Here is a 22,269-nt window from a genome sequence, read left to right as displayed (position 1 = left end):
CAGGCCGCCGCCGCTCCGCCTCCCGCCGCTCCGCCGCGCGCCACGTGACCGCCCGCCCCGCGCCGCTCGCGCCTGCGTCCGAGCGCGCCGCGGCGGGGGGGGGCTCCGCTGCGCGGGCCCGGGGCGGCTCCCCGATCTGCCGTCGCCGCTCTCCTTCGTCGCCGCTCCCCTTCGTCGCCGCCCCGCCGCTGCCGGCGGCGAGGATCTGCCTTCCGCGAGGGGCCCTCGCGACCTCGGCGCCTTCCCGCCCGCGGCGCTGCCGCAGCCCGGCCCGCTGCCCGCGGGGCGCTCCGGGGAGCGGCCGCCATCTTTGCCCGGAGCCGCTGGCCCGCGCCGGCCGCCGCCGGTGGAGAAACGTCTGTCAGGGTGCCGGAGCCTTGCGCGGCCTGGTGGAGGGCAGGCGGAGCCTCCTTGTCTGGAAATACCTAGACCCGCCCGGGTGTCTTCCCGTGCGACGGGGAACCCGCTTTAAAAGGCGACCGGGACCGGGGCGGCCGCCGAGGTGCTGTGCGGCCCCCGGCGCTGTGGCCGAAGCAGCAGCTCAGCTCGGCTCAGCTCCGCTCCACTCCAGCAGCACGGCGCTCAGCGGTGGGAGCGAGGCCCTGCGCGGCTGGGAGGAAAGGGCTTTCCTGGATGGCGTCGTAGAAACCCAACTGCGAAGGACCCGCGTGGAACACTACTAGAACGTGATGACATTTTGGAATAACAGACAGTGCTTGGTCCCTGAGAAGAGCAAGGGGCACACGGGGGCTGTTTGGCAGGATTCATCACGCGGGGCACTGAGATCTGCAGTATCTGATACACGGTCTCAGATGTGAACAATCCAAATTGTTTATTACGAGTTCTCACATCACTTACATACCTTCACAAGTTTTCTTTTTTTAGCTTTCCCACCCACCTTTACAACTTCCCCATCCACCTTTACATGCCAGCAGAGCATTCGACAAACACTCTTCAACCGTTCACACAGGCGCTTCTCCAATCAGAGCTGTCAGACATTCTTTCTTCTAGAGGTGTCCTTGGTTCTCATGCTGTTAATCTTGCTCCACAGCGGCTGCTCTGAACAGTTTTTCTTGTATTCCCACAGAGACCCACAGGAGTTCACGTCATATCCTGCAAACCTGAGTGCACGTGGGGAATGCTGAGGTCATGCTACATCAGTGCTGCTGCAGAAACGTCAGATTTTCTTCTGCCAGTCTCTGCTTTCATTGAAAAGCAACCATCTTCTGCTGGTAAACAAAAGAAGCGCATGGCAGTTGCTGTGTAAGGCCAGTAAAATAATCAGAGGTCCATTGTGAAAATACAGCCTTTGGTCCTTCAGAAGTCCGTACAGTTGGCACAGCAATGTGGGCAGGTCCTGCTGTGCTCCCAGGGGTGCACAGCCCCCAGCTCACTGCTGGGTGCAGCCACAGGCACAGCCCTGATACCCACAGCAATGGCATGAAAAGAGGAAACATTTATTCTGCAAAAGCTTTTAAATACAGCTGTCCCACTTCTCATTTGTTGCTAGAGCTGACAATACAAAAAAAAAAAAAAAAAAAAAAGGATTTTTAAAAATGAACGTATGAATCCATTCCATGAGAAAACAAACCACCACTGTTATTGTATGACCAATGTTTACACCAAGTATTTTTGGTGTGTAGAAAGCTGCAAGCAGGCTGTTTGTTTATGCAGCATTGGCAGCTCAAACACTCCCTGCTGAAGGACCAATGTTCAGCAATTCTTTGCTAAAGGGTTTTTCTGCTCGTGCCTCTCTCCATGCATGTCTGCCCCGGTGCCTGAGGTGTGGGAGCTCCCTGCACAGCCCTCGTGCTGTCTCTCCCTTCATGGGAGGCACACAGAGGTCTGGGAAGAAACATGGGGGCAAAGAGTTGTGAAGAACGGGGCTGGGGGAGGCACAGCCCACAGCATGGCTTGCAGGTGTGCTGGCGGCTTGGGATTCCCTCTGGGACATTAGCGTGATGCTGGGCCAGCATGTGGCAGGGTAATGTCCCGGAGTACTGGGGTACACCTATGTCCCAGAGCTCACTTCCCAGCCTGAAGCCCTGTGAGTCAGAGTCGCAGGGAAGAAACTCTCCCAGATCCTGGTAAGTTCCTCAGAAGTGTCAGGAGGTGAGATGGGGCACCAGCCTCATGTTGGCAGCAAAGAGCAGTGGCACATTTGGTTTTCTGCCAAGGAGTTTCTGCTTGCCAGGAGCCTTTCACACGAAGTGTTTGTCTTTGTCTTACTCTGCTCATGTCTTTAGAGCTGGAAGCAAGAGGAAGCTGAAAGTCTTGTTCAGTATCTGAGAAGTACCTGCCTTCCTTCCTCATCTCCATAATTTCTTCTGTACAAGGAGGCACTTCTTTACCCACATATGTTTAACTTTCCCCCCTTATCAGCTTGATCTTCCCCAGAATGTGTTCTGCTACCCAGCACACCGATCAGAACGCTCTTCTCAAAAATCCCCCTCCAAGTCCCTCTGTTTGTCCTCGTTAAAAATTAGATGATCATCCTTGTTTTTTTGGTTTTTTGTTTTGTTTTTTTTTTCCCCTTGCTTTATTTTATCTATATGAACACAGGGCACATCTTGTAAACTACAGCACGCAATGAGAAATAGAGCATTGTTCTCCCAAAGCTGAGATTTCAGGCGGTGCAGTAGTGGTGCGTCTTGTCTCTGGCTGTCCGAGTGCTGTAACTTTCTTACCTGGAGCTGGGAGGCTGTGTGCTGGTCACCCAGGATCTGCAAAAAGCCCTTCTTTCACCAGCAGCTCACTGCCTTGCACAGCCTTATGGAGCTTCATAACGCCAGTTCTGGTGGCTTTTTATCTTATGCTTCTGCGCACTTTAAAAAGTCCAGGATTGGCACAAACACCACACAGTCAAGATTAATCCCATTCTATCAAAGAGGTAGAAATTACCATGAGTGTGGGAGAGCTGGCCTCTGCACACCATGAGCGGGACCAGGAGGTTTTCAGGCCAGACTGGCAAGATTATGGTTATACATTCCTATATGGCAGTATTTTAAAAAGAAAAATGCTGTATAGAAAAGGTGTACTCATGGCTAGTTTTAGATTCCCTAAACTTACATGTTGACTTGGATGGAATGATTTCTCTTCTAATACTGGCATAGGGCTCACTTAGAGAGAAGACCTGCCATGCTGTCCTTGTATCTACTTTTGATCCCAGTCTGTAGCTATTTAGGATTTGGTTAATTTGTGAGTGTGGTGACAGAGAGGTGGGCAGTTGGCTGCAGTGCTGGTTGGTAGGGTGGGGGTACTTGGCTGTTGGCATCTCCATGCCTTTGTGGAGAGCTCGGGGCCAGTCTCCGTGGATTGAAACCAGTAGGAAGGGCCAGACTGGCAAGCAGCCGTGGTCACACAGGGCTGTGTGCTGGGCAGCAGGCTCAACTCCCGACCATCTGCATCTAAAGATGCTCTGGCCACTGGAGGGCCCTTCGTGGGCAGCGTGCTTTGGTTCTCCAGCCCTGCCGTGCCCTCTGCCCTGCACGCTGGTCTCTTTGGCTTCCATCAGATCCCTGCCCCTCTGGCGGTTGACTCTGTCTGCTGGAGCTCTCCCTTCTCTGGCCAACACACAGATAGATGTCTATCACTGAAGTAGGGAAGCTCTTTTCCAGGCTGCTGCTATGAAATCATCCATGTGCTGCAAGAGCCCTTCCCACCTTCCACTCTTCCTAAAACTTTGCAAAATCCACAGCGTTTTTGACGCATAATAAGTATTGTTGTTCACAAAAGAGAAAAGGGTCTGGGGGACCCTCAGGCAGAAGCCGGCAGCACTGCACAGGGCAGAGCGAGATTTCCACTCCTAGGGTTGGGGACCAGAGCCTCCTGCCCTGCCTATGGCTGCTCTGCCCTGTGGGCCCCTCGCAGCCCCCAGCCCTGGGGCACACGGGGTTTGGGCAGCAGGGAGGTTCAGCTGTCCAGCCCTTCCCCAGAACAGGCACCACCAGCAGCGCGACTCTGACCACCCCACAGCGCTCAGCAGTGTTTCCTTTGGTGGGAGCTGATGGGAGCAGCACAGGCTCCAGCCTGTCCTCGTGTCCAGGCACCCCGCAGGAAAATGAGGTGAACAGAACGGCACTGCAACAGGGCCCAGATGCCGACCTCAGCCTTGTCTCTCCTTTAGGCCTTTACATGCACTGGTCTGGGCTTGACACACATAGGCAGACAGAGGTATCTGCAGCTAGCAAAGCAGTGCTTGATAACTGCACTCATGAATGGCATTGAGCCTTTGTGAGAAATCTCTGCCTAACTGAGCTGACACTTAATGCCAGGCCCCGTTTTCAGCTTATCCCAATGTAAAAAAACTGTGCATGTTAGTGGAGAGCAAAGCAAACGGGGGCAGATACACACAGATGGCTTTCAAGACCACAGTAGTTATATTTGACAAAGGCATATCTTATTTTTTATTATCTTTGTTATTTTTATTCTTATTTTCCTTATTGTTTTTCTCAGCCATCCTATAATTCATACTTTGTGTTCTGAGCATCTCAGACACTTGGATGTATAACTTTTGGGAGAATTCTGCTTCAGGGTAGTTAGATGTCTGCAATAGCTGGCTTGAAATCAGTGCAGACACTGCACACACGTCTCCAAAATGTGGCCCTTTATTTCACAATGTCTGTCTCAGCCATACATATGGAAACATCAGGTGTTTATTGGTGCCACAAACTAAGTTCATTAGGTCTCATCACAACGGATTGACTTGCAGTACCAGAGACACGGGACCAATTAGCTGATTAGAGGATTCAGTACTGAATATAGCTGTGTGACACTGCTGCCATTTTTAAACGGAGGAAATGGTGAATAATTCAAAGCGTCTTCTAATACTAAACAGTATTTTTTGGAACATAAGCCAGAGAGACAGGAGGGCACTTAGGAACGTGCTTTATTTTAAAGTTCTGAATAATTGCTCTGAAATCACACCTCGGGACATATAAGCCCATTTCAATTCAAAACCAGAGCCTCCAGTTCACAAATGAATACAGTTTTTGGCATCAGAAGTGACTTTGTGAAAGGAATTGAAGGAATAAAAAGGAATGTTCTTTCAAAGTGTTCTGCAGTATTCCATGCTAAGTATTGTAGCATCTGACCGCTTTGAGCTGTGCTCATACCATGCCATGTCTGAGGCACAGATCACTGCTGTCCTTTACCAGAAACTCCCAAATTTTCACCTGTGATTCAATGCACACAAACATATGCTCTCCTTGCTGTCTGACCTGAAGAGGCCAGCTCTAAGACACCATATGTTTTATGAATGCTCCAGCTTTGGGCAGTGCCATTTCTAGCGCCTGTGACAGAAAAATAAATGAGCCGAGGGCCTTCTGGTGAGGAAAGCCTGCTCTTGCCATAGGGGCAGTTTGGTGACAGAGACACAACTTCCCAAAGGTAACACATAATTTTTCCATCTCTTGGCTGAGGCCACGGATGTGGCCAGAGGGATGCCCCGTCCCCGCAGGCATTCAAGGCCAGGCTGGATGTGGCTCTGGGCAGCCTGGTCTGCTGGTTGGCGACCTGCACGTAGCAGGGGTTGGAACTGGATGGTCACTGTGCTCCTCCTCAACTCAGGCCATTCTATGATCCTGTGTTTCCTAACAGAAAGAACTGTTGGCATTGATGTCTGCCAGTGGCTGCCTCCTGGCTGGCCGCATTTCAGCAAAGCAGAAAAGCACCCCTCTCCTTCCACAGCAAAATGTGCCAGACTTACTGTAAGATGCTTTGGGACACTCGGCCGGTAGGTGTCAGGAACAATTAATCCAATTCTCTCTGGTAGTTTCCTGACCACCTCCAAGCCCCCTGCGTGCTCCCTGCGCCCTGTGCCAGCCTGTGTGGGCACAGCCCTACATGTGGAGCAGTGTCTGTGGGGCTCCTCAGCAGGAAGGCTGGGGCAGCCGTGTCACCAAGGGGCACGCTGAGGCAGCCACAGGCAGCACACGAGTGGAATGCCTGCAGCAGCCATTGGCATATTTGCAATGTGAAGGAAAGCATTGCTGTGGAAATGTATTTGATTCCAGAATTTTTTACGGCCAAGGGTTTCTCTCTAACTTGTTAGTTAAAAAAATAGACGGAAACATTCCAGCGTGGATTGAATTCAATGGTGCAGCAAACAGATGTGGTATTTTCTCCATTCTCTTTCAGACAAGAAATGCAGAGGTATTCTTATATTCTGTATTTCTTGTTACAGACAGAAAATTATCTCAGTGGTCTTTGCTTTGCATTGGACCCTTTCTCTCTCCACAGCTTTTCCAATAGAGCCACCAGAGCTGAAGTACAGACGTGAATTTAGCATGCAGAAAACCCTAAGCCTCTCTGTAGGGATTATTCAACTTAGGCTTTCACAGCAGGCTGAGACAAGGCCGTGTAAGGAAAGCCCTGAATCTACCTAAACTGTTTCCATGCAGTTTTCATCTGTGCTCTGTGGATTCTTACAAGCCTGCAGAGTACTTTGAAGATATTTCCAAAAAGTATCAAAGAAAAATAAACCCATTATCACTAAGCTTAAAATCTCTGCAGAGGCCAGAAAACTGTAAGAAAATTACTGGGGGGGTCCACCAGTTGTTAAAAGTTGAAAACCATTGTTTTTGTTACAAAATGCATGGTGGGACAGCTTCTTTTGGGAACAACAGCAGTTGTTTGGGGTCCTCGTTTGCCAGTGAAGAGGCAGACTGGTTCAAAGTTGGACTCCAATGTGTCTGCACAGAGAAGTGATTCAAAATACTTACTCAAAATACTTACAAAAATTCAAGGTTTGCAGGGATGTGAGAAAAGGATCTAACACAGGAGGCTGCATGCTGGCAAAAGCCAGCCAGCCCACACACAACATTAAAGGATGCCCTGATATTCCAGCTACAGGCACCTACAAACACTACATTAGGCTACATTAACTGCTGATTCACAGAAGAGGCAAATAATGAATTTGGGAAAGAAAAGGAGATGAAGATTACAGTATTATCAGCAGCTGTTTTTTACTGTCACTGTTTCCTTTGCTAATGTTGCTGCTCACTAAAATCGTGTAGTTGGCTAGAGCTGGGCTTTTGAAAAGGCTGGAATGAATGATAAGATGGTGCCAAAAGAAAAACTCCCTGTGATCCTATAGCAGTGACTGAGCTGCTTGCAAATCAAATTATTTTAAAAGAAAAAAACATCAGAGAGATGTTGTGCCGGCACCATTAACGCCTCCTGTGCCATCCTGGGTAGGGAACGCAGGACGTTTGCTCAGCGATGAAGATGTATGTATGTGTATGCAGTGATCCCACTCTGGGGAGCAGGAGGGGACCATTTCAGAACATGCACATCACTGGGGTTGTGTCTAAAGCCTTGTTCAGTGAATAAGTTGTCTGAGAGGTGCTACAATATTGTGGCTCCAGCAGCATCCATGCTCCTGGGGTCCTTCAGGCCGATGATGAAACTGTTGGTTCTCCTGGCCCCATGGACCAGGGAGAGCACTTTGACTTTATCCACTTCATGGCCCCTGGCTACAAGACATTCAATATCTTCTTCAGAAAATTCACCTGTAGGGATTTTAAAAGAGGGCTTTGTAACTGAAACCACTGCTGCCTTCGATGCAAAGCTCTGTCTTAACCCTGTTGGGATCTTCAGGGTGTATGAAACTGCCTGTGGCCTCTTGAGGAGGTGTCCAAGATGGGGTGAGGAGGCTGAGGCTGAGGAGGTCCAGCCTGCACTGCCCCAAGCACACCCTCAGCAGCAAAGGCTGCTCAGAGTTGGGCAATGCTCTGTGCAGGGGAGGAAAGGAGAAGATCCAGAATATCATTTAAATATGGAAAACTGTGGAAAACTGTCTTCTTTGAAAAGGGAAAAAGACATTGCTGGCACCCATCCTAGTGACTCTGTTTACGGAACAAAGGGCAGTCCTTGCTCTGAAGAGCTCTGTTACAAATAACAGCATTAACAGCCAGTCCTCAAAATGAGATGCAAAGCAACTCAAAACAACACAAGCTGGCAAATGACAAACTTTGTCGATTAGAATGTGATAAACCTCGGGCTGAGAATGTGATAAACCTCGGGCTGTTTGCTCTTCTGCTCTTATTTTGTTTATTTGGCATTTTTTAATTTCCATATAAATAGGAGTGCCTGAGGACACAGCGCAGGGGAAGCAGATGGACAAATCCAGCAGACTCACAGAAACACCATAGTGATTTAAGCACTGTAGATGTATCTTAACACAACCTTGTTGATATTGAACATCCAAATCTACAAATTAGGACTTTTTGAAGTTCTGGATTTGTTTTAATTACGTTTTAGTTTTCCAGCTTGTGGGACACACTTCACAGCCGTTTTTACATTTTACTCCTGAATAGGAAGGACTAGAAAGTTTGCTATTTTTTGTGTGTGCAATGAGAACCAAAATTCACTTACAGTTCACTCTGGTAAGATATGGATCTTTGTGAAAAACACCAAATAGACTAAGACTTCAGTAACAAGGACAAGAGCTGACAGTGCAGTTTCCACTGCCTCAGCACTGATGCTGAATTTCCAGCACTAAGATCACAGCCTTGTCCTGCGCCTTGCCTGCTCCCCATCTGTTGGGATTCAAGAATGGAAAGTGAAAGAAAAGTATTTATGGGAGCAGTAATAACGTGTGTGAATATTTCCTAGCTTTTGGGATCTGTTTGAGTGAAAATACGATTGCGATATTTTTTCATTTGGACATCCACAGTGATGTCATATCGGCTGAAAGGTTTTCAGGAAAGGGACAAAACTGCTGCTAGGAGGTGGGCTGGGACAGAGAAGCACCTACAAGAATTTGGACAGGCGGTGGTGGGGAGGCGAGGGAGCACTCCCCAGACGACAGCATGGCTCGGCACGGTCCCCAAGCTTTCAAGAAACAAGGCTGCCACTTTCTGTCTGCCCCAAAACTCCAAACCAAGGATCCTATGGCCTGGTAAGCCGTGCACTGGGCTGTCACATTTCCATGGCAGCATCCAAAGGAAGTGCTGCCACTCTCCTACACACGCCGGACTCGCGGGCCGCACCGCACCCTCTGCCCATACTCACTGTCAACCTGCAAGGTGTTGGACTGAAGCTGTGGGTGAAGACGACCAAGAGACAAACTTTCACTCAGATTCTTGTTGAACGCTAACACATTTACCAAGACCTGCAAGAGAATAAAAGACCCCAAATAATAAAAACGTAAAGAGAATAGGAAAAGTGAGCTTCCTGAGCATCCTTCTTATTTGTAGCTCCAACATCTGCAAATGCGGCAGGCAAAGAAGAATGCAAACTTTTTGCCAAACTGCATGAACTAATGCAGGTCTTCACAACGTGAAGAGAACCTTGAAATACAGCCTATATATTGTTGGAAAAGTGGTACATTTCAGGCTCACGTGGGCAATCTGTCACACAGTTCCTGCTAAATTAGGAGAGTTGTTAGTCTGGAACATGACATAATCTCTAAAAATGATTTCTTTATGCCAAAATATCAGCATGTGACTTCTAACAAAGCATAAGAAAGCAATGGTTGGCTTTAATCTTGCCCTGAATGATGCCTTCCAAGAGATAAGGAAGAGAGGAACCAAATTTATTTTTAATAATATGGTACTGTTGCACAAATAATGAAGCTACTGGCACATGCTTCACTCAGTTACAAATTATAAATTATGAGGAGCTCCCCAGTATGTAGTGAACGCTGAGCAGGGTAGAACTTAGTCTGGACACACCAAAATGCATTTTTCATAAGGTAAAAGGAGCTACACACACAGAGGCACACAGCCTAGAACATCAGGATGGACAGTTTGTGCTGCAACATGGGACCCTGCTCAGTACTGCTCAGCAGCTCCATGAGGAGGTGGGCACCCAGACACAGCACTGACCTGAACGATGCCGCTCAAGGCTTTGTCCCCACTGTTAGCTCCCAGACTCAGGTACGTTCCGCACATCCCCTCCGATGGCCTCACAATGGTGGGCAACAAGAAAGACAGGGGCCGTTTCCGAGGCTGGATGAGATTTTGCTGCAGGAAAGATGTACCAAAAACATTCAGCAAGGAGTTGTGCAGGTTAACTTCTTACTCCTGCTGGAGCCAGCAATTGCACCTGTGCAGTTTTAAAGGCTGTTATTGTCACTGCTGCCATCATGCTCTCTGAAGTTCACAGGACCCAGCCTGTTTCATGCTCTCAAAGCTCTCTTACAGAAGATATACAGAGCCATTTACCCACTCCTAATGTACCAACATAGAAAACTGGGCCAATTTTTCAATACATGGTAAGAAGAATCAACAAGGCAGTACCAGATGCTACAAGTACCAGTCTGTAATTGTTTCTTTCTAAGACCTGAAGATTTTTCTTCTACCATTTATTACCTTAAAATCTGCAGAGCAGTAATTCATAATGAAATTAATTGAAGTCCCCAGAGGACAATTGCTCCAAAGTGCATCTGGGCTACAGGAAAAACAGCTACCTGTGACACACAGCTGTGCTATGCTGTGGCAACACCACATTATAGTGATAACTGATGCACATGTAGCCTCCTGCTTACTCTATCTCAGCATTTCATATAGTGAAAAGATAGGAGCTTTCTATAGACAGCTCTCTCTAAGTTATTAATAAGCCACCAAATAATCTCACCACTGTGGAGATGGGATTGCAATTAATAAGGATAGTGCAGGCAGCTCAAATAGAGAATTTGTTGTGCTGTTCATTACCAGCCTGGGAATGGAGTGGTTTGTTGTTTTGTTTTGCCAGGAGAAGTCCAACATCTGGCTGTTCAGGAGCACTCCAGAGGCTGTCATTATTCCACTACCAAATGGGCGATTCAAAGAACTGAAAAGAAATGAGAAGAAATCTCATACAATTCTTCACAGTGTACACATCGAGGCCTTCAGTCATGCAATTTTCTGTCCCATTTTGGCTTGACAGAGTCTGCCACGGTTTTTTAAGATGTGCACAGCAGAACTCTCCATGTATTTAGGGACAGGCACTGTAACCATGTGGGTGATAGAGGATCAGCCCCTCCCTGTGTTCAAGGATTCCCCCCAGCGGTGGGTCTGCCTCCAGGCTGCTGAATGCATCTGTAGCCTCTCTAGGGAGCAGAGCGAGGCCAGTCAAGGCATGTGAGAGCCATGGATAGAGCTGGTAGAGCTGCACAGTGTGGAGCAGCACCTCGGGGCCTTCTCAGCTCCACCCCAGCTTTTCCACTCCTCCTGTTGCAGGACTAAGTGTTGGAGCAGCCCCACGGGGCCGGGGACTTTGGGAATGCCATTCTTACAGTAAGGATCCACACAAAATCCTCACATGGCTACAGGTCTTGCCTAGGAAAGTGCAGTCTCTCCCCTTTAGGGTTTCTGGAGGAAGAACATGGGGCCAGCCCAGCATGCTGGACACCACAGCTCTGGGCTGGGTTGTGCGGGAGCAAAGCTCCTGCTCCATCTGTCAGCAGCCCAGGTCTGGCTCTGTCCTGCCCTGCTGAACCTGCTTGCTTCTTCCTGCTCCCATCCTCTGAGCGCGTTGTGAAGTAAATCCTTTACCTTACGACTGCGACAATGAAGTCATCAGGTCCCATGACGAGAACCTGGCTGGCAGCGGCTCCGCTCTCCACAGAGAAGTGAGGCAGGCGGAGATCCGATGAGAAGGGCTGGGACTCATTTATCAGCTGGCGCAGGGAATCAGCCTCTGATTTACTTCAGGGGTGAGGAAGTGAAGGAGAAAAGAAGGAGATGAGCGCAGGAGGCCAGATATCTCTTGGTCTCTTGGTGGGGGGTTCATTTACACAGCTGCAGGATCGCTTCCCTGTGGAGCCTGGCACTGCAGGCAGGGAACCACCCCGCTCAGCCAGCAGAAGGAGACGAGATGGCTCTGCCACAGCCACCAACCTCCCGGGCTCTACCCATGGACATGGACTCCACCCTGGGAGATGAGAGGTGCCGCCACTGGCAGAGCGCTGGTTCCCTGTGTGCAGAGAAGGGCGAGACAGAGCCAGCTCTGTCCACCCGCTGTGGTTGCACCTGGCTCTGCAGGAAGCTGGGCTGCAGTTCCAGGCCTGGCTGCTCCCACGCCTCTGGGTGTGCTGCAAAGGCAGCCTGTCTGACCCCCGAGACGGAAAACTTAGGGAGATCAGAAAGCGGGAGGAGCCCTCAACAGTAAGCAGGACCTCTGTGTGAGGACATCCTATGTTTCATCTCCACAGCCTGTGGCATCAGCTGTGATCCTTGTGGGAGGGTGAGCATGAGGACTGAGCTTTCCTCGGTAAAATAGAAATGGAAAAAACTCAGGTTTCCTTGTGTGCAGGAAAGAGGAAATGCAGGAATGATACCCAAACCACACACCTTGCAACCACCAACGTGCCCATCAGCCTCAGACCTACCTCAGCATGCCTTCTGCAGCGTGAACGATGGATGCATCGTCGGATGGGTCTCCCAAGTTGCTAGCTAGACTCAGAGCGATTTTTAATGTCTAAATCGAACACACAAAGGAGACACAGGACATCACTTAGGTGGTATTGGAAATATCACTTCTGATACTCCAAACAGGAGGTACCTGCTCTTCCAGCATGTTGTCCAAAGCCCATGAACTCAAACGTCTGCCTCAGTGAAAAGGGCTGCCACACGTGGGCGTGGGGATCAAAGGGGGTCAGATTTTCACGGCAAACTGCATGCAGGGAGAGGCAAGTGTATCAAGTAGTACTTGTATACATTCCACCTTCCAGGCAGTGTTTTCCAGCTGGCTTAGCCCAGCTATGGTTCAGCAGCACTGCCAACTGGCAGACAGGATTGCCAGCATGCAACTTTCGTTCTATTTCTTTCTTTCTGCTCCCAAATGGTCACCACAACAGAAGAGATCACACAAAATCCCAGTGGGAAAATGGGTCCTGGGCTTGCTGTTTCCTCTAGGATGGCACAAGACTGCCAGTTTTCAGGTCATGCCATTTTCATTCAAGTTTCAAAAGGGCTCATTTCCATTTTGATACGCACCACTCATCAACAACCAGTTGTGAAATGCCATACTTTATCTTGTGATGTATAATTCAGAGCATGATTAACTTCTGGACAAGGTGGTGTTTCCATGAAACCATGACCACCATAGCATAAGTAGGATGTACAAGCAGCTTGGTGGCCATTGAGGAGCTTGCAAGAGCAAGCAGAGCATATGTCAAACCCGTGGGCTCTGGTTGACCAAGGTGGCATCTTGGTCATTGCTGCCCCAGGGATGATTTAGCACTGAATCTCAGCAATGTGATCAGCTTTGCAATCCTGAGAAATCAGGATTATGTGTGTCCTGAAGTGAATGCCCTTTATCTAGTGGCTGCTGCTCCTTACCTGTGACATGATAACTAGTGAATGAAACTCTTTGTCAGGTGTAAATGCAGCACAAACAGATTCATTTAAAGTTCCCTGAAGAGTACTCAAAATAACTTTTCTGAGTCATCCTTCTCAGCCTCTTCATAGTTCCAGCAGCATGTAACACCCCCAGTTGCTGTATTTTTGCTAAGGCAGTAACTTTCCTGTGCTGTGCAAGCTGTCCTCTACAAAAGCCTCTGTAGCATAAAAGGTGGAAGAAATCAGTGAGATACCATTAGATGCTGTAGGGTCATTCTCACATACAGGAAGTGGGCAAAAGCCACAATCTGGTCTTCCAAAAAGGCTCTGCTTAAGCTAGAAAGAGTTCAGCTGAGCAGGGGGCTCCAGCATCTGCACCTATCTGAGGCAGCAGCACAGCTCAGATTTACACCTTAGCAGTCTATTTGCTCATTCTCCTCTGGGAATCACCTACAAACACTTTTGTACAATCAAGGAATAAATGAATCATTCTCTAGCAGCACAACAAAGTCAGCCAAATGCTGACTCTCCTCCTACCTCTGCAATCCAGTGCAAGATGTTCCCCCTGGATGCTAGATTTGTGATGTTAAAGCCCTCGAGGATATTCAGTGCTGTGATCAGAGCAGGACCTGCATGTGGAGGTGGGGGACCCAAAACAAGATGACCTGTGAAGAGAAGAAACCTCCAGGTGCATCAATTGCAGTAGGTAACTGCAGGAAACTCCCTGGAGGGCTTTTCTGCAGATGTGTTACACTGTCACCTCCTATCAGGCGAAGTGCATGGCAGTGGGTCAGGCAGCAGTGCTTACCTCGGTAGATGGTATGGACGGGACTCTCCACTGTAACACTGTAATTGCTGAAGTCTTCCTCCTCCAAGACTCCTCCGTAGTTTTGGACCTGAGTAGGAGAGCAAGGCAGCGCACGCTGAGAAAGCTGGGTCGAGGCTCCTGCTGGCCTGGGTGAGCAATCTCTGTGTTGTTAAGCAACTGACATGAGACCCCTGAGCCACGTTCTACAGGATCCCCTGAAAATGTGTACTTTCATGGCCTTGGTGGCTTGGCAAACCGTTCACCAGCACTGGAAAGCTCTGCAGCTCATCTTCAAAACGCCACACCATGGCTGCCTGCAGTTCAGCCTACCCACCAGGAGGGGATGAGCACTGCCCTGCAGCCTTCTCTGGGTGGCAAGGATGAATACACTAAAGGCTATGAAGTGTCTGAATACTGCCAGGAAGGACACTGGGTGCAGCAGATTTCCATCAAGAGAAATCTTTAGTTCCCGATTTCCACCCTATTTTAACTGTAGCAGGTGATAAGGGGGATTGCTGTACCCTTGGTCTTCCCATTATACTTTTTCCCTGGGTTGGTAATTTTCATGTATTCAGTAAAGGTGGGTAATTCCCTCCACTGAAGGTCCTCAGTGCTTGAATTACGATGGAGATGAGTTAGGACCATCATGACAGCACTCTGCTGGCCTTAAAAGTCCCCTGGCACAAGTAATGCTCTTAGTCACGGTACAGGTGTTACCGTGTTCAGATCATTCCCTGGAGAGCACTACTCTGTGCCTGTGCATTCCCACCTCAGGACTGAAACAAAGGGCTGTGTGCTTGGGTGATTTTCCACCCCTCCCTTCACTGAAACAATAAACACCGTGAAGCTGATGTGGGAAGCCAGCACTTTGCTCTGTAACTAAACCTGGAATAGAACACCTGATCCCAGAGCTTGCTGGGCTCTTTGTGGTGCAGCCCCAGAGTTGGGGTTCCTTGAATCACCAGCCTGGGACTCTTCCTATTCCTCATTCTCTGCCTCTGCTGTTGTCCATGTGAAGCAGCAGAGAAGGTTTCCTAACACACAGCTCCTATCTAAGGATTGAGCTGAATAAACCCATCCCAGACTACTGAAAATACACTGAAGGAGCATCACGTGAAGAACGGTAGCCAGGAAAAATGGTGCCACCAGCCATCCTGACTGCAGCTACCTAGGTATAAAAGTAGATTTCCAGTACTGTCTACATGAAAGGACTCTTAGCACACTAGTGAAAATTTGTATAGCTGTCACTGTGGCCAGAGCAGGTTGGGTTGTTTTTTGCTTTGTCTGCCATTGCTATATTTTGAGAGCACAACTAGCAGCAGGAGTAGCTAGCAGACAGGGCTCACCTCAGAGATGATCTCCTGGCTCAAGTTTCCACTGTAGAAAGCTGAAGTCCCTTCTGCTCCCACTAGCTCCAAGACAGCTGCGAGGTCCAGGCGCCTCACAAACATGCCAGGCAACAAAGGCTGGCCATCCGGCAGGAAGGTCTCCTGAAACTTGTCGGAGTAGTTCAGGTCTTTAAGCTCACTCACAGCTTTGGCTGTGGGAGAGAAGGAGAGGGGCAGAGAGGGACATCCAGAAACCCCAGGATGCATGAATGTGCAGGGGACCTGGGAACTTGCTGCTGTCTCTTCCAAACCAGAGAGCCAGAATGCAAGGGATAGATCACAGCCCCGCTGCAGCTGGGAAGGAAATCCAAAGAAACTCTGCCACCTTCTCACTGCCCTGACAAAGGGCTCCAGGTTTGCTGTCACTGCACACCTCTTGCAGACCCCTGCTTTGTCTTGCTCCCTCTACCACCCATTCCCAGATCCAAGGCACCCTGATTTCCCACGCACAACCACCTAACCTGTCTCAAGCCCTGCAAGAAGCCGCCATCACAGTGGGCTCCTTTGTGCTGTGTACCACCTCAGCTCCCCAGCATGTGCTCACCCAAGTCGTGCGTGATGTTAAATCCGTCCTGGGCAACGGCAGCCACGAGGCCCAGCAGCTGTGACCAGGGGAGCCTGCAAGAGGAGGGCAGCCAAGGAGACATGTGCCAATGTGGATTGGTGGGGCAGACAAGTTCTCAGCAAGCTGGGCTCAGGGCTAGCAGTGGCCAAAACAAGCACGGGGCTTTTAGTGGGTTGTTTCTTTCAAGCAGGTTTCATGATGTACCCCAGAGGAAAACATCAGTGCAAAGATAGGGAAATGGGCACCTCTGGAGCAAAATGTCACATCCCTGAGCAAGCTATTCAGACTCCCTCTCTCAGTGCTCTAGCAGGGCATCAAGCACAACTGCATTTCTCAGGATCCAGCTAAAGAGAGAGCTGAGAATGCATGAAAATGCACAAAAATGTTATTCACATGTTTCTAAGAACATTAATTGTCCATCTCCTTGGAGAGCATGTGAAAGAACTTCACTGTGCTGAAAACCCGACCTAGCTGAATTCTTTTGTTAAATAAAGCACATTTACGCATTTTTCAGCATGAGCCTCTGAGAACCTGTTAGCTGATGGCTTTGACTGGTGGCTGAGGGCATGCTCTGATGGAGAGCGGCTGTGAGGGAGCCTGGGGCACAGTGTGTGCAGGATGGGCTCTTACCTGCCATGCAGCTGGTGTGCCCGGTGCATGCCTTGCAGCGTGCCTGGCACCCCCACGAGCAAACCTGGCTGCAGAAAGGGAAAGGTGAAAAAGAAGAGTGAAATGCAGGGCCCCTGGCTGCTAGTCGAGGAGCTGTGAGTAATGCTCACAGAAAGTGTTTGGTCTCTAAGGAAAGTGGAAGAGCTCTGTGGCAAGACACTAAATTAGGAAACAAGTCTTCGGAAGGAATGAGGAAACTTCATCCCAGCGTCAGTCCAATTTGGTCAGGAGAAATAACCCATCTGAATGACGTGGGACCTTGCTCCCTTATGGCACATTTGTTCTCCCAGATCACCACTGCCAGAAGTTGCCTCACTCCCTGCCCCTGCCCCAACCAGCCTCTCTGCTCTCCGTGCCCTGCAGGCTCCAGGTCTTCTGGAGGTGGTGCGGGAGGGTTTCCCTTGGCTCCTCATGCTCACAGGGCCCTGGGCCTCCCATGGCAGCCTCCTGTCACTTCCCTGGGCCTCTTTCATACTGAGAGGCCAATGAGAGGGCCCCAGCCTACCGGTCCTGCTGGAGGGCTCCTCACCTTGCTGTCCTTCAGCAGATCGCCGTCCGGTGGGATGCCCAATGGAGCCACCTCACGGAAGTCGATCACCTGGCTCTGGTTCTTCCGGATGTCATGGACCAGCATCACCCCACCCCTGTGGTGAGGACGGGGTCAGTCGTGGCATCGGCTGTCCCCACTGCCACCATTGCCATGAAGGCCATGCAAAGAGCAGATCCTCATCGGGGATGAAGTTGGTCAGTGCCTGCCAGCATGGCCAGAGGGCTGCTGGCCCTGTTCCACCACCAGGTTGGACTGCGTGGGATTTTCCTTCTAATCCTGACTGGTTTGCAACAAAAGAGGGGGTTTACTTACAACGGAGCAATATCTTGCCCAGCCTGGAGGTGCTGTGGGCTGGGTTTGTGCAATGTCCTGCACCTCCTGTAGCTCAGGGACACTGGGAGCAGAGGGGAGATGGGGCCAGCAGGGCTGGAAGTTGGGCTCCAGCTGGCGAGGAGCAGAACCTAGCCAGAGAAGTGCGGATATCTGCAGCGAGCCAAAGCCTGAGTGCTGCCAGCTCCTGGCACCCTGCACAGGGGCTCAGCTGCACACATGCGCTCCCCAGCCCTCTCCAGCCCATGTCTGGAACTTTCCTGGCAGCTGCTACTGTAGATACAGGGATCTATGTCCCTCTCTGTGGGGCCAGACCCTGCTAGGAGGACACACGGGAGCAGCTGGGACGTACCCGCCAATGCCTGAGGTGTGGGGGTTCACCACTCCTGCGCAGAGCACTGATGCGATGGCCGCGTCCACTGACGAGCCCTGCTTGCTGAGCACCTCGACGCCCAGTGCTGTGCAGCGGGCAGCATCCGTCACCACAGCGCCACGCTGGAAGAGCTGCCAATGGAGAGAGGATTGCCCAGCTCTCGCCTGCGAGGAGCTGCAATCTGAGTGCCATTAAGAGTGCAAGAAATTGAAAAGAGCAAAGCTCTCCCATTCCTGAATGTGCAGCCAGCTCAGCCCTGCTGTGTGGGACGTGGCGATGGCGGCCGTGACCACAGGGTGCCTCGTGGCTGATTCAGGCTGCAGCAGGAAATGTTCTGCAGCACATCTCTCCAGGAGATGGTGTGACCCCATGACCACACTGCATCTGCTTTGCACCACCCCACATGAGGGGTCAGCAGGAGGTGTGGTTCCGATCTCAGCAATTCCCCTGCATGGAGCCTTCCGGAGACGGGCTCTCACACGAGGATCCCTAAAACTCTGCAGGTGGAATTGTGGGAGAGCTGCCTCTGACGCTCAGAGAACTGCTCTCAGAAAGTATTCACACCCAGCTTGGACACCACTGGGCACACAGCAGGGAAAAAAAAAAAAAAGCAGGGAAAACTTTCAGGCAGTTGTGGGTAGGGTTGCATACTCAGCACCGGGTTCTCACTGATGCTGCTAGGGCCAATCTGCTGGCAAGAAGGGAGGTGAGGGAACGTGTTTATCCCTGTCCGAAACCCACAGCATGCTGCAAAGCCTGCTTCTTCTTACCTGAGGGTCTCCAAAGTAGATCTGCATGATCAAGGCCACCGTGACCCCTGTGGCGAAGGTGAGGCAGGCAGTGATGATGACGGTCAGCCCGTCCTGCCGGCAGCTGCAGTCTCCAGAGAAGGGGTCCTTGCTGGTCTCTCGCAGGGGGGACGCATCCTGGCTGCCCATCTCCGAGGAGGACGAGGGCAGGCGCTGGAGGCGCGCGGACTTCAGGAAGGAGTCTGGGTCTTTGTGGGCAGCAAGGAGACAATAAGAATTAGTGATTGAGCAACACGGGGCTCCTGTTGCGCAGTTTACCTGGCACTACTGTTACACCATGCCGCATCCAGCAGGGCTTATTATTTTCCCTATTGGTATGAGCTCTCAATAGACTTTCTGGCTCAGGTGCCACTCCAGGTTGTTTTATTGTTCCCTTCCTTTAGCTCAAGCTATCCCAAGATTACTTTCCTGGAGATTAAGAGGCGGAAAAAGCTGAATTTTTCCCCACGCACCATTCTTTAGGGCCGGACCCATGATTACTGCCCTGTTTCGATGGGTTCTAACACAGTGCTGACTTGCAAACAGGTCTCAGAAATGCAGCAGAACTGAATATTCCAACTTAGAAAGGCAGCAGCCATATCTGGAGCACCTTAGCAAAACAGACTCAGGCACAGGAAACACATCCACTGACTCTTGATGAAGTGAGAACAGAAAAGAGCAAGCCTGCAAATGGGACCTCTGCAGGTCCCCCAGCCCTGGCTGCAGAGAAGGCTCTGTGTGAGTCTCTCCCTTCCTCTGGCTGGTGAGGCTCACTGAGATCCAGCAGGGTGCTGAATGCTCAGCCTCATGGTAGTGAGCACAATGGGAAAGTTTTGCTTGGCAGCAAGCAAAGCTCAGGATGATCAAAAGGTCTGAGAAATGCCTGGGCTCTCGGCTCACATCAGCTCTGAGGGGTAGGCTGGCTCAGCACCCTGGGCATCACCGCATTCCCATCCCTACCAGGCACCGTACCGCTCCAAGCCAAGAGCTCCTGGGTGAGCAGGTCCAAGCGGGCAGGGCTGCAGCATGCAGTGGTGTTCCTGGTGTGGGTGGAGGGAAAACCTTTTGAGGGGTGTCACAGATGTCCCACAGGACCTTGGGCAATTGCTCAGCTTGCATGGCCGCAGTGCTATGCTGGGACAGCATGGCCATGATGCGGTGCAGGGGGTTGGTCCAGTCACAGAATGCCCCAGCACCAACATTCACCCTCCTTGGCCCACAGACCCCACCTGACTCTCAGAGAAGCCATGAAGGAGACCTGGTTTTATGTGGAGACCAGCACTGTGGGGACACAGGCCCACCTCAGCTCTGGATGTGCTGTGGTGGGGACAGCAGAGGCCAGAGCTGCTTGCAGGTGGGGACACTGCAATCCCCTGAGGTGGTTACTCTGTGCCCACCAGCACTACAGGGACACCGGTTAGCAATGCCTTCTGTGCTGCAGAACCCAAAGGTCTGGATTCCCTGCCCCGGGAGCTTGGCAGATTAAATGATATGAAGAAGCATGGATGGTTTTTGCAAGACACACACACAGTGTCAGATGAGCGTGAGGCTCCACGTAGCAGCACAGGAGACTCATGCAGCTCTTCCAGGTGGCACCTGGGGATGTGGTGGAGACACACAACCAACAGGACCTCCACACAAATCTCTGCTAGTGCCCCCCATGCAAAAGGAGAGATTTGGCACTGCTCCTGCCAAACTTCACCTCACCACATCCAAAGGCACTGGGGTGCTGTGGGGAATGGGATGGCAACAGACGATGGAAACTGCACTTAGTTCACAGCACAATGAGGCCACAGACAAGGTGTGAGCAGGACTGACGTCCATCTGCAGGCTACAGAGCGGCCCAGGAGCAGCGTGCACTTGGGCTGTGGGTCCATTTGTGAGCAGGCATCAGTCCTCATAGTCAAACATTCCTGTGAGCCACTGGCCAGGCTGGGAGCAGGCCCTGGGGACAGTGCAGCCTCATGGCAATGAACTGTGGCCCAGGGTGCACACAAGGAAGAACTTGGGGTGGAAACCACCTGGTGGTGGGGTCTTTGGGGACCTCATGCAGTGATGGATTCTGTCGCTTGCAGAAACATGAAATGGAGGAGAAAAAACAGGACTGACTATTTACAAGAAAGTAATAAAATAAAATAAAATAAAAAGGCAAAAGGTTTTCACAAGCATAAAAAGAACACCTGACTTTATTAAAGCCATGCATCTGTCACGATGGAGCGCTGGCTCCTCGCAAAACCCCTCCCGCCTGCTGCTGGCGCGGCTGTCAGGGCAGCTCCAGCGCGTTTGCGGTGGGAATGCGGAACGTGGAAACGAGCGGAGGATGAACAACGCAGAGCCGCGGCGTGACGGAGCCCCGCGGGACGAGGGGACGACACGAGGCGGCTCCGAAGGGCGGCCGTGGGGCAGCGCCGCCGGCGGGGCGGGGCGGGGCGGGGGGGGAGGGGACGGCCGCCGGGGAGACCGCGGATGGACGGGCGGGTCGAGAGGGCCGCCCTCCAGCGCGGGGGTCCCGGGACGCGGGCGCGGCGGGGCCGGGAGCATGCGGGGCCGGGGCCGGGCCGCCGCCCCTCACCCGTGTCCTGCTCGCCCAGGAACGCGTCCTCCTCCTTCCGGGCGCGGAGGCCGCCCTCGGCCGCGCCGCCCGCCTCCTCCTCGGGCAGCCGGGGGAAGCTGGTGATGCTCATGTAGTCCACGGGCGAGTAGGCGCCCAGCGCGCGCTGCCGCCCCCCCGCCGCCTCGGCCTCGGGCGCCGCCATCCCGCCCCGCCGCCCCGCGCCGCCGGAAGGGGCCGGGCCGCGCCGCAGCCTCCGCCGGGGCGGAGCCGCTCCCGGGACGGGGCGGGAGCCGCACGCCGTCAGCCCGCGGGCCGGCGCTCGGCTCCGCGTCGTGCGGCTCCGCGCCGTTCTGCTCGCGCCCGCCGGCAGCCCGAGCGGCCCGGGGGTGCTGCCGGCTGTAACCGGTAACCGCCCGCTCGCGGGAGCGTGTCTGCGAACCGGCCTCAGCCCGCTCCGTTTTTGCGTCTTTGCGGCCTTCCGTCCTCAGGAGGGCTCCCCTCCTGCCGGCGGCATCTCGTGAAGGCGTGCACAGTGAACCCCAGCGGGCTGCAAGCACAGCCCGCGGGAGCTTGGAAGTCAGGCTGGGGAAATGAAGGTGCACCTCCGTGAGGCACGCAGAGAGCCTGAAACCTCAGCGCTGCACTCCGGCCTTAACGGACACTGCTTGCTTTAGGGCCGTGCCAGGCTGTTTAAGAAAGTGACATCAGCAGAACTCCCTTGCTGGACCGAACCCAAGGATAAACGTTTGCCATGCAGTGTGCCGTCGTAATGCCTGCAGAGCTGTGCCACCCTGACAGCTGCTCTAGCTGGGGTCTGACAGCCCAGAAGAGAGCTCACAAGAAACTCTTCTGGCAGTGCCGCACCAGAATGCATTTGCTCCTCTCCTCAGAATGAGCTTAGGACAGGGAAAACCTTCCTCATGTTCCTTCCTGCCAGGAACCACTGCTTCTAGTTGGGAGCCAAAGCCACATTCCT

General features: G+C 51.9%; 1 protein-coding gene across 1 annotated transcript; it reads right to left on the bottom strand.

Moving 5' to 3' along the window:
- Window positions 1-4,589: 4,589 nt before the first annotated feature.
- GGT7 (gamma-glutamyltransferase 7) lies at window positions 4,590-21,495 on the bottom strand. The gene is made up of 15 exons (XM_042886671.1): window positions 21,312-21,495; window positions 18,722-18,948; window positions 17,931-18,082; window positions 17,228-17,342; window positions 16,660-16,727; window positions 16,009-16,082; window positions 15,423-15,616; window positions 14,077-14,164; window positions 13,806-13,933; window positions 12,317-12,405; window positions 11,481-11,633; window positions 10,659-10,776; window positions 9,831-9,968; window positions 9,016-9,115; window positions 4,590-7,511 (listed from the first exon to the last, which is right to left on the bottom strand). Exons 1-15 carry the CDS (start codon window positions 21,493-21,495, stop codon window positions 7,348-7,350), a joined length of 1,992 nt encoding a protein of 663 aa, XP_042742605.1. The 3' UTR covers window positions 4,590-7,347.
- Window positions 21,496-22,269: the final 774 nt, after the last annotated feature.

Source organism: Lagopus leucura, unplaced genomic scaffold (genome assembly GCF_019238085.1).
Source record: "Lagopus leucura isolate 7727_CA_CO unplaced genomic scaffold, USGS_WTPT01 Super-Scaffold_100060, whole genome shotgun sequence".
Taxonomy (NCBI): Eukaryota; Metazoa; Chordata; class Aves; order Galliformes; family Phasianidae; genus Lagopus; species Lagopus leucura.
Note: the sequence above shows the minus strand (reverse complement) of the source record. Positions and strands in the feature narration are given on the sequence as shown.

Excerpts from the sequence above, each read along its gene's own strand:
- GGT7 (XM_042886671.1), bottom strand. The coding sequence starts at position 21,495 with ATGGCGGCGCCCGAGGCCGAGGCGGCGGGGGGGCGGCAGCGCGCGCTG. Across the intron at positions 16,728-17,227 it reads ATCTGCTGAAGGACAGCAAG|CCAGGTTTGCTCGTGGGGGT; the intron begins GTGAGGAGCCCT and ends CCCTTTCTGCAG. Across the intron at positions 12,406-13,805 it reads TCTTGCACTGGATTGCAGAG|ACATTAAAAATCGCTCTGAG; the intron begins GTAGGAGGAGAG and ends TGTTCGATTTAG.